Raw genomic sequence first — 12498 nt, 5'->3', positions numbered from 1 at the left:
TTGGCATTCAGAAGTTACTATGATTTAAAGCAGAGCCCTTAAAGTTTTAGGTATTCTCTATTGTAATGCTAGGTTCATTGTTTTCCCTACCTGTTCCTCCTTGTCTAGAGCATGGTGAGTAGCTAGAAAACTATAGACATGATAGTTGAATGTGGCTTTTTCTGTTAGAAAGTACCAACTCAATCTCTGTAGGGACATTGCCCGATTTTTCTGGAACATACCCATAATCATTCTGACCAAAGGATATTTGGGAAAGGCTTTCATTCCCAGTACTTACTTTTAGAAAATCTATTTTATCTGATAACTCATTTAGCCATTTCATAGTAGCATTGGTGAGGTGTTTTTTTAAGTTAAATCTGGTTGTATAAATGTGTATATGTTGACTCTTAAAAATCAAAGATAGTCTGCATTAAAACTAAAACTTGGGACAACATATTGTAGATGCAAATTTAAAAAAATTTTTAATTGGAGTTCTATTTTTAAATAGGTATTACATGAAGCTAAAAAACCAATGGTGGTTTTAGGCAGTTCTGCACTCCAGAGAAATGATGGCGCAGCAATTCTTGCATCTGTTTCCAACATTGCTCAAAAGATTCGGATGAGTAGTGGTGTTTCTGGTGATTGGAAAGTTATGAATATCCTTCATAGGTATGTTGAGTAATTGTTCTATATACTGTAAGATTCAAGTAATTTCGTGTACATGTGTTACTGTTATACTGTCACATTTAGATATACAAATAGCTTAATATTTAGCAATGTCTCAGTAGTAGATGTGAGAGATACCTTTATTTTCTGTGTGAAAAGAACCAAAGATGATAATATTTAAAATATTTGAGGGGTGCCTGGGTGGCTCAGTTGGTTAAGTGTCTGCCTTCAGCTTAGGTCGTGATCCCAGGATTCTGGGATAGAGCCTGTGTCTGGCGCCCTGCTCAGCAGGGAATCTGCTCCTTCCTCTGCCTTTCCCCCTGCTCATGTTCTCTCCCTCTCTCTCAAATAAATAAATTAAAATCTTAAAAAAATAAAATATTTGAAATAGTGCTGAGAAAATCTTGAAAATCTGTAGTGTATTAGTATACCTTGGTTCAAAAATTGCAACAAGGCCTCTGACTGAATGATAAAAATATAAGCTAACGTGAGAATTCAATGTAAGGAAAGTTTTTTTTCTGACCATATTAATAATACAATTTGGAGCACCTGGGTGGCTCGGTTGGTTAAATGTCTGACTGTTGATTTTGGCTCAGGTCAGTGATCTTAGGGGTCATGAGATTGAACCCCTCTTGTGCTACATGCTGGGTGTGGAGCCTGCTTGAGCTCTTTCTCCCCCTCCTTCTACCCTTCCCACCAACCCCTGCGTATACTTCACTTTAAAATATATATATACATATAACAATATACATTTATTTTAGGAACTTGGAAAGAGAAGAAAATATGGAAATGGAAATTATTCTTCTACAAATTACAGTAATTACTGTTGCTACTTTCTTCTGGTTCTCTTTTTCCTCTGTAAATATTTTTTTAGTTATATAGTTGAAATCATACTGTGTAAACAGTTTTCTATCCTGTTTTTAATCAATTTTCATTACCAGATAAAATTTCTTCTTGTAATTAGAAATTTCATATAAATATAAACTTCAAGGGCAATTTAGTATCATGAATATGTACAGCTTTTTAGTCATTTCATTCTTGTTAACATGTAAATTGATACTAGTCTGTAAAGTATAAGTATTGCAATGATACACAAATACTTAATGAACTTTAGATTATTTTCTTACAGTGGCTTTCTAAAAGTAGAGCTCTTAAGGTAAACAGGATAAACATTTCTGAGGCTCTCCGTGCATATTTCCAACTTGTTTCAGAAATGTAACAGGGATGCTTGGGTGGCTCAGTCCTTTAAGCATCTGCCTTCGGCTCAGGTCATGATCCTTGGTCCTGGGATTGAGTCCTCCATTGGGCTCCCTGCTTAGTGGGGAGCCCGTTTCTCCCTCTGCCTGCTGCTCCCTGCATGTTTCTCTTTCTCTATCTCTCTAACAAATAAAATCTTTAAAAAAATTTTTTTTTATTTTCTATTTTTTATAACAGAATGTATTATTAGCCCCAGAGATACAGGTCTGTGAATCGTCAGGCTTGCACACTTCACAGCACTCACCATAGCATATACCCTCCCCAATGCCCATAACCCCATAACAAGTAAAATCTTTAAAAAAAAGAAAAAAGAAAAAAGAAATGTAACAATTTTACCTTAGTAAATGAGTTTTCCCATTTCCCATAATCCTTTCTACCTTTAGAATTATTTTTACGGAGGTGCCTGGGTAGCGCAGTCATTTAAGCATCTGCCTTCAGCTCAGGTTATGATCCCAGGGTCCTGGGATCAAGCCCCTCATTAGGCTCCTTGCTCAGTAGGGAGTCTGTTTCTCCCTCTCCCTCTGCCTCTTTCCCCACCTCTCTCTCTCAAATAAATAAATAAAATCTTTTTAAAAAAGTATTATTTTTCAAATTTGTTTAAGGATTGAGGCTAAGTACTTTTAAATGTGATAGGCAAATTTTTTTAAATTTACAAATACTTGAATACTTTTTTTTTTTTAAGATTTTATTTATTTATTTGACAGAGACAGTGAGAGAGGGAACACAAACAGGGGGAGTAGGAGAGGGAGAAGCAGGCCTCCTGCTGAGCAGGGAGCCTGATGGGGGCTCCATCCTGAGCCAAAGGCAGATGCTTAACAACTGAGCCACCCAGGTACCCATGAATACTTTTTTTTTCTAAGATTTTATTTATTTGAGAGAGAAAGAGCACAAGTGGGGGCAGGGGCAGAGGAAGAGGCAAACTCCCCACTGAGCAGGGAGCCTAATGCAGGACTTGGTCCCAGAACCCTGGGATCATGACCTGAGCCAAAGGCAGACACTTAACTGACTGAGCCACCCAGGTGCCCTTGAATAAATTCTTAAACATTAATTTGAGTTTCGGTGTTATGTTTCTCTTTGATTGGTTTAATTTGGCCTTATAGATCGTTATGTAAAACATTTTTTAAAACTTTATAGTTTTTAGGTAGAGTTTATTTGCATTGATCACCTCTGGATCCTTTCTAGCCACAATTTTTATGTATTTTTAGTTCACTTTTCCATTTGTGTCTTTATTTATACAGTTTTGTTTTTCTGAATGGGTACCAAAATTAATAACTTTTTAAAAATTCCCAATTGTCTAATATTGTATTTCTTATTCCTTCTCACAAATGACTACTTGGGTGGTACAAAGATGATAGTCTTTTTTCCTTTAATACTAAGTATTTTTGCATCCTTCTTTCATTTAATTTTTTTTTTTTTTAAGATTTTATTTGTTTATTTGACAGAGAGAGACACAGCGAGAGAGAGAGCACAAGAAGGGGGAATGGGAGAGGGAGAAGCAGGCTTCTGCTGAGCAGGGAGTCCAATGCGGGGCTCAATCCCAGGACCCTGAGATCGTGACCTGAGCCGAAGGCAGACACTTAACAACTAAGCTACCCAAGCGCCCCATTTTCATTCGATATTTTAGAGAGGATCTAATGTATTCTCAGTTTTGTCACTGAGGATGACCTGACTTTGTATATGTATCAGTCAGTGTCAGCCTGCTCACCCTTTGGGTTCTTATTTTTGGTGTTAAAATTTAAAATTCTGTCAGATTTTAAGTAGGTGACACTCAGATGTCATTACTTTTACCTGGGAATATCATAGATACTCTCCATTATCAAATTGAAATGTTTTGATTTTTTTTTTTCTTTTAAGCTCAGAAAAGGTTATTGCTTTACTTTTACTTAGTTCTTTGCTCTTATGCAGAAACTTGTTTTGTTATGCATTGATAGGCCTTCAGACTTTTGGTTCTTCTCTCATAATTTTTCTCATATCCTTTTTTCTGGGTTTAGTGAAAATTTCTTAAACTGTGTTCCATCATTTTGTGAGTTTTCATTCTGGAGAGCATGACTTTGTTACAATTTTTAATTTATTAGCCCTGTTTGTCATTTCATTCTTAAAAGATTTCTTTTTTATGAAAGTTCATGTTAGTTTATTAGTACTTTTTTTTTTTTAAGGTTTTTATTTATTTATTTGACAGACAGAGATAACAACTAGGCAGAGAGGCAGGCAGAGAGAGAGGAGGAAGCAGGCTCCCTGCCGAGCAGAGAGCCCGATTCGGGGCTCGATCCCAAAACCCTGGGACCATGACCTGAGCCGAAGGCAGAGGTTTTAACCCACTGAGCCACCCAGGCACCCCAGGACTTTTTTTTTTTTTTTTTAAGATTTTATTTATTCATTTACTTGAGAGAGAGAGAGAGGGTGCATGAGCAGGGGGAGAAGCAGAGGGAGAGCGATAAGCAACTCCGTGCTGAGAGCATATCCTGACCTGGGGCTCGATCCCACAAACCTGAGATCATGACCTGAGATGAAACCAAGAGTCAAGACACTCAATGAACTGAGCCATCCAGATGCCCCAGGACATACCTTTTATTGTAAAGGCAAACTTAAGCATACTCAATTTGTTTTCTAGGATGAAGAGGACTGTGTTATAAGTTAATGTGAGTCTCTGCACAGATCTTTGAGAGAGACATGTCAAGACTTAAACTGAGGGAAATTAAGGGAAAAAACCACTGGGGGCAGAGGGATTTGTTTTGAAATTGGGAAGTATGAGTCCTCCAGTTTTGTTCACTGTTAAATGATAGGTTTGGCTATTCTGGGTTCTTCGCATTCCATATGAATTTTAGGATCAGCTTGTCCATTTCTGTAAAGTATTCATCTGTGATTTTTGATGGGATCATACTGAATTTGTAAGCTCAGTTGGGGAGTATTCCCATCTTAACAGTATTAAGTCCTCTTATCCATTAACTTGGGATATCTTTCCATTTAATAAGTTCTTTAATTTTTTTCAAAGTTGTTTTGCAGTTTTCATTATATAAATCTTATGTTGTTACTTTTTTTAAAAAAGCATTTTATGCTTTTGATATTATCCAGAGTTTGACAGAGTAACAGCATCTAGTAGGAGTTGGTTTGACCTGCTCTTTTCCCCTAACAAATAGGTAAAACACCAACTTGCTTTATATACAGTAGGTTCTCAGAATGGCTATTTCTAGAAAGTTAGCAATAGCGAACTGCACCAGACTCTCCGTTCAGAGTATAGTTATTCCAGACTCCTTTTTTATTTTTATTTTATTTTTATTTATTTATTTTTAAGATTTTATTTATTTATTTGACAGACAGAGATCATAAGTAGGCAGAGGGGCAGGCAGAGAGAAAGAGAGAGAGGAGGAAGCAGGCTCCCCTCTGAGCAGAGAGCCTGATGCGGGGCTTGATCCCAGGACCCTGAGATCATGACCTGAGCCAAAGGCAGAAGCTTTAACCCACTGAGCCACCCAGGCACCCCTTATTTTTATTTTTCTTAAGATTTTACTTATTTATTTGAGAGAGAGAGAGAGAGCATGAGCGGGCTGAAGGGCAGAGTGAGAAGCAGATCCCCACTGAGCAGGGAGCCTGATGCAGGGCTCAATTCCAGGATACTGGGATCATGACCTGAGTCAAAGGGAGACGCTTAACCGACTGAGCCACCAGGCGCCTCCAGACCTCTTTTTAAAGGATTATTTTCTACTTACAAGAGTAATATATGCTCATAGAACACGTATGTACTAATTTTACTGTTTTCTCCAAATTACAGTTTTATGACCAGTGGTTTTTTTTTTTTTTTTTTTTTTAGATTTTATTTATTTATTAGAGAGCAAGCACAGGCAGACAGAGTGGCAGGCAGAGGCAGAGGGCGAAGCAGGCTCCCTGCCGAGCAAGGAGTCCAATGCGGGACTTGATCCCAGGTTGCTGGGATCATGACCTGAGCCGAAGGCAGCTGCTTAACCAACTGAGCCACCCAGGCGTCCCTATGACCAGTGTTTTAATTTCTCCCTTTTGGTTTTCAAAATCATATGACTTTGCTCTAATGACTGTTTTTGCCTTATGTTTTATATCTTGCTGTATTGAATAAGATCAATTTAGGACAATTTCAACTGGCATAAAGTTTCCAGAATTATTCCATTAACCATTATCTTATGAAGTGAGGTGCCTGAGTGGCTTAGGTGGTTAAGCATCTGACTCTTGATTTTGGCTCAGGTCATAATGTCATGGTCATGAGATTGAGCCCTGCGTCAGGCTCTATGCTGGGCATGCAGCCTGCTTAGGATTCTCTCTCGCCCTGTCCCTTTGCCCCTCCCCCCCCAAATAATAAATAACAAATAAATAAGTAAATACTTCATGAAGACAGTGTTCTGAGCATCTTCTTTCTTTGTTTCCCACCCTTAAAACTAAAATATTGCTATTTCTGGTTTTGACATCTATTTTAAAACGGGTTAAGAAGATGAGGTAAGGGGGCGCCTGGGTGGCTCAGTGGGTTAAAGCCTCTGCCTTCGGCTGAGGTCATGATCCCAGGGTCATGGGATCGAGCCCCACATTGGGCTCTCTGCTCCGCGGGGAGCCTGCTTCCTCCTCTCTCTCTCACTGCCTCCCTCTCTGCCTACTTGTGATCTCTGTCTGTCAAATAAATAAATAAATCTTTAAAAAAAAAAAAAGATGAGGTAAGGTCTTTGTCAGCACTGAATTGAAAAGGGATTAAGTATCATTTCAAGAGTCACATTTAATTTTTTTATAACGATAAGACTGCAGGTGTGCTAAAAATCCGTAATTGTTCAACAGGATTGCAAGCCAGGTAGCTGCTTTGGACCTTGGCTATAAACCTGGGGTGGAAGCAATTCGCAAGAACCCTCCCAAAGTGCTGTTTCTCCTGGGAGCAGATGGAGGTTGTATCACTCGACAGGATTTGCCAAAGGATTGTTTCATTATTTATCAGGGTAAGTAGCATCTGTGACACTAGAAACAGAGAAGAATCCTACATTGTGTAGATTAGAAACTGTACTGCAATACATTTAGTCAAATGAATATTTTCCATTCAGGAGTTATACACACACGCACCTTAGTATTTTTTAAACTAAATCATAGGTTTTATTAGTTATATAGCTGATAGTGCTGTTAAGAATTTACCTGGTGGGGTGCCTGCATGGCTCAGTCAGTTTTAAGCATCTGCCTTCATGGCTCATGTCATGATTCCAGAGTCCTGGGATCGAGCCCCACATCGGGCTCCCTACTCAGAGGGAGCCGGTTCCTCCCCCTCCCTCTGCCCCCGCCCAAATACATGGGGACTCTCAAATAAATAAATAAACAAAATCTAAGGGAAAAAAAAAAAAGAAAGATTACCTGATGATATTTGATAACAAAGATTGAGAAGAAACCTAAATACCTCAGTAATAGGAATGGTTAAATAATGATTTATTTATACAGTTAAATGTTACGTAATATGTTATGATTTACTTATACAGTTAAATGTTAGTTTATGTTATTAAAATTCAACTTTTCAAAGAATATTTGGCATTATTATATAATCAGAGGAAAGCACTTTTACATAAATGGTAGGAAGTTTTAAAATCATGAATGTAAGGCACCTGGGTGGCTCAGTGGGTTAAAGCCTCTGCCTTCGGCTCAGGTCCTGATCCCAGGGTCCTGGGATTGAGCCCCACATCTGGCTCTCTGCTCAGCAGGGAGCCTGCTTCTCCCTCTCTCTCTGCCTGCCTCTCTGCCTGCTTGTGATCTCTGTCTGTCAAATAAATAAAAAATAAAATCTTTTAAAGAAAAAAAGAAGAAAAGAAATATATTTGATAGTACTTCTCCAGGTTTTTTGTGTTTGACTTCCTTTTCTTGAACTCTCACTCATTGTAAATATAATAAAGTTTCCTTAGAATAAATGGAGTCCAGAATATTCCTGGATATTTTACAAAGAAGAGTATTACATAATTCTCCACTTCATTTTATACAAACACCATAAATTTGTAGTAGGCTTTTTATTGCTGTGGCACATAAAGAGCATTATATAATATTTTATACCTTTTGTGTGATAAAGTTAAAGCAAAATGCATAATTTGCATCCAGTTCCTAGTCCTCTCCAGAAATAATCACTGATGATGGCTTTGGAAATGTATGCTTCATATATTTTTCTGTTACATATGAAAATGAATACAAATGAGATTAGACTTCATATATTCTCTAACTTTCTTTCATCCAACTCAAGGTTTTCTTTTCCTTCTAACACTTTTGTTAAACTATTAAAATTTTCATTATACTATTTCAGCCTTTCATTATACTGTTTTCTATAATATCCTATTTATGTTCTTTTCGGTATTACCACTGTCATTCCTGTTCCACATTTTTTGTTCCTCCACCATTTCAGTCTATTTTACTGAATTTCTCTAACATACATCTGAGCATTTCCACTTTGTAATCAGCAAGAGAAATAATATACCTAGTTGCCCATGATGCATGTTTGTATGATATTACACATATTTCTGTATTTACAAAAAATAATCTGGGAGGCATCTGGGTGGCTCAGTCATTAAGAGTCTGCCTTCAGGGGCGCCTGGGTGGCTCAGTGGGTTAAAGCCTCTGCCTTCGGCTCAGGTCATGGTCCCAGGGTCCTGGGATCGAGCCCCGCATCGGGCTCTCTGCTCGGCGGGGAGCCTGCTTCCTCCTCTCTCTCTGCCTGTCTCTCTGCCTACTTGTGATCTCTGTCTGTCAAATGAATAAATTAAAAAAAAAAAAAAAAAGAGTCTGCCTTCAGCTTAGGTCATGATCCCAGGGTCCTGGGATGGAGCCCAAGCCCTGCATCGGGCTCCCTGCTCAGCGGGGAGCCTGCTACTCCCTTTCCCACTTTGCCTGCTTATGTTACTTCTCTCACTGTGTGTCTCTCTCTTAAAAAAAAAAAAAAAAATCTGTGACAATAGCAAATGCTTATCAGTAATTTTCTTTGGGAAGGGAGTTGAATTATGGGCAAGGTGGGCTTTTTATTACAAAATTTTTTTTTATGTTCTATATGTTATAATTTTGTAAACACTTTTGTTATTCTTTTTTTTTTTTTTTTTTTTTTTTTGACAGAGAGGGAGGGAACACGGGCAAGGGGAGTGGGAAATCCCAGGACCCCAGGATCATGACCTGAGCCAAAGGAAGACACTTGACGCCTGAGCCACCCCAACCCTTTTGTATTCTTAATGGGATTTAAAAAGGATATCTGATGTTCATGTATGAAACCTAATCACTTTTTTGCTAAAATATAGTTTGCCATTTTCCATCTTTTCTCAGGACATCATGGTGACATCGGCGCTCCAATAGCTGATGTTATTCTCCCAGGCGCTGCTTACACAGAGAAGTCTGCTACTTATGTCAATACTGAGGGCCGAGCCCAGCAGACTAAAGTAGCAGTGACACCTCCTGGCTTGGCAAGAGAAGATTGGAAAATTCTAAGAGCCCTCTCTGAGGTATTTATTCTAAGTGATGCTGCTAATGGGATGTTTGCCTTGTTAGCTTGTCAAAATGATTTTCAGAGTCAAGGAGGATGCAAGTCTAATGTGCAGAGAGGTAATTTGAATAACCTCTTTAAGACAAATGTATTCAGAAAATACGTGTTAGATATTGGTAGTTTTATTTTTGGCTTGTTTTTTTTTTCCTAAAAACACTTATTTTAACTATTTTTATTATTAAAAAAAGCATGAGATTTAAAATAATATATAGTTTTCTGTAAACTTTGTATATGATCAATATTGGGTTAGCAAAAACATTCAGATTTAGCATAGCATTATCTCTTTATTCATTTATTTCATACTAAATCTAATTTTTGAAGAGAAATTACTAATGTACTGACAGTTCCTTATGAATTAGAATTTTTGACAGTTGTGTTTTCCACTTAACCACTTAATGTACATGCGGATGGGTACCAGTAGAACTTACACTAGCATATTATTTCAGGATAGTAGCAGTTAACGTATAATTTGAATTTTTTTTTTAAGATTTTATTTATTTATTTGACAAACAGAGAGAGATCACAAGTAGGCAGAGAGTCAGGCAGAGAGAGGGAAGCAGGCTCCCCACTGAGCAGAGAGCCCGATGTGGGACTTGATACTAGGACCCTGAGATCATGACCTGAGCTGAAGGCAGACGTTTAACCCACTGAGCCACCCAGGCGCCCTGATTTTAATTTTTTTCAGTACTAAAGCTTTATGTCGATTCTGAGGACCTCATATTTATAGATTGCAGGTATGACTCTTCCATATGATACTCTGGATCAAGTAAGGAACAGACTGGAAGAAGTCTCTCCGAATCTTGTCCGATATGATGATGTCGAAGGAGCCAATTATTTCCAACAAGCAAATGAGCTTTCCAAGGTAAAAATTTGCCTGTGTTCAGTTTTCATACTAGCGTATTCACTAATGTTAGTTTTCAGTTGTATTATTGACCTCATAATCCTTTTTTGCAGCTGGTGAACCAGCAACTTCTTGCTGATCCGCTTGTTCCACCTCAGCTAACAATAAAAGACTTCTACATGACAGGTATGCATGTGTTAGCGCTCACTGCCAGGTATAAGGGAGGGAGGGAATAAGATCACCTAGTTTAGCATTATGATTCCAACCTGCTTATGAGAATATTTGATATTTTCTATTTAATTTTTGAAGACTTTGAAACATCAGAAGTAATGTAATTTATATTTTCTGATTTGACTCTAAATTTCTTTTCTTTCTGAAATGTAAGCAGATTTTAAGTATAAAATTTACTGTTGTGTATAAAGTCACCATATAGCAATTTAGGGAGAATTTTTTTAAGTGACAGCTGTGAAGGTTTTTCTGAGAATTACAGTAGAAACATCAAAACACTTAAATGTGAAGTATGTTAAAGAGTGCTTCTGATGGACATTGTTAGGGATGCTTTTAAGCAATGTGGACTTACTGAAACTTGTTTACTGAAGATCTTACATTTGCTATAATGTAATGTAACAGTTGATATATAACATCTGTGTTCTGAGCTAGTTGACAGATGATTTTAAATAATACTCTAAAAGCAGATGGTATATTTAAAATTTTTTTAAGCTTATTAATCTGAGATTATTTTGGGTTTTTTTTAGTTATGTTATAAAAGTTGTTTGTTGTAGAATACATACCTAAGCCCAACGAGCAAAGAATAGTTACTATGATCCCCCTATCCAGAAGTAATTACTTTCATTTTCCTAAGATTTTGTCATACAGGGATATACATGTATATATTTAAAGAAAATATATGATTATTCATTTATTGGGTGGGAGGGGTTGACAGCTTCATTGAAATACCATTTACACACCATAAAATTCACTGAATTCAGTGGATTTTTGTTGTTGTTGTTGTTATTTTTTTAAAGATTTTATTTGAGAGTGAGAGAGTGCATTCACGCACATACAGGAGTGGGGAGAAAGGGCAGAAGCAGAGGGAGAAGCAAACTCCCTACTGAACAGGGAGCCCAACATGTTGCTAGATTCTAGGACCTGGGGATCATGACCTGAGCTGACTGGGCCACCCAGGCACCCCTAGATTCAGTGGATTTTAGTACACATACTATTTTGTAAACTTTATTTCAGTAATAGTATTGTGTGCATATTTGTCCTATCTTTAGTACTTCTCTATTATAATTGTAATGGTTGTATACTGGCATATTGTAGAACTGTATATAATTATTTAATCATTCCTAGGAGTACTTACTAAAACCATTTAGCATAGAAGGGGCTTATTTTCTGGATTTGTTGTTCTCAAATTAGATACAGTTACATAGAATTTTACAGTCTTTTTTGTTGTTGTTCCTGAATGTTTGTAACAAGAAAGTTATACTGTGTGCTTATTTAAAAATTATGCTATCAAAATGCACATTTTCTTAATATCTTTCAGACTCAATTAGCAGAGCCTCACAGACAATGGCCAAATGTGTCAAAGCTGTCACGGAGGGTGCCCAGGCAGTAGAGGAACCATCCATATGCTGAAACTTCTGCTAGGAGCCCCATTTTCTTACAGATAATTAATGGACAGTTATGTTGGAGTGATCTCCTACAGGTTTATCTCTTTAAAAAATAATCTGAATGATGTAATACTCAAGGTCGTACCTTGCTTATTTGAAAATGATGCTGCAGTTATCAGTGAACTTTGAGGTTTCAAAAACATATATGTATTGTGTAAACATTGTTAAATTGTTCAATAAAAAGTGTATACAGATGCTCTTTCACATAAAAGTATTGGCAGTCTTTGTGACACATAAAAAGAAAATTCTTAAAATATGAGTTTTTGTTTATTTTCGTTGATATTTATGTTTGTAAAAATGGATGAAATAAGAAGAGCTTCCATCAGAACCCACTGGCTTCTAGTGCTCAAGGAGGAATTTGAGCATTCTGTCAAACAGGGTAAATAGAAAAAGTATGTGTAACATAATCACACATCAGATATGTATCTTGGACAGCTATAGCTAATAATAATCATAATAATGATAGGTAATGATTATTCAGCTTTTTCTATGTGCTGAGCACTCTGGTTGTACATGCATTATCTTGTTTTGTCCTTGCTACAATTCTGTGAGGTAGTGCTATCTCATTTTACAGACGAAGACAC

At 37.2% G+C, this 12498-nt stretch overlaps 1 protein-coding gene across 2 annotated transcripts in view; it reads left to right on the top strand.

The window, feature by feature from the left end:
* LOC111141377 (NADH:ubiquinone oxidoreductase core subunit S1) overlaps positions 1-12240 on the top strand; it is a 30015-nt gene extending 17775 nt beyond the window's left edge. For both annotated transcript variants that reach the window (XM_022493877.1, XM_022493885.1), the window contains 6 exons: positions 488-648; positions 6694-6848; positions 9184-9359; positions 10128-10262; positions 10355-10427; positions 11788-12240. In XM_022493877.1, the coding sequence (XP_022349585.1) occupies positions 488-648; positions 6694-6848; positions 9184-9359; positions 10128-10262; positions 10355-10427; positions 11788-11879 (792 nt within the window). In that variant the 3' untranslated portion in view covers positions 11880-12240. The remainder of the gene's footprint in view (positions 1-487; positions 649-6693; positions 6849-9183; positions 9360-10127; positions 10263-10354; positions 10428-11787) is intronic.
* Positions 12241-12498: the final 258 nt, after the last annotated feature.

This window comes from Enhydra lutris, unplaced genomic scaffold (genome assembly GCF_002288905.1).
Source record: "Enhydra lutris kenyoni isolate GAN:26980312 unplaced genomic scaffold, ASM228890v2 scaffoldscaffold1, whole genome shotgun sequence".
NCBI lineage: Eukaryota > Metazoa > Chordata > Mammalia > Carnivora > Mustelidae > Enhydra > Enhydra lutris.
Note: the sequence above shows the minus strand (reverse complement) of the source record. Positions and strands in the feature narration are given on the sequence as shown.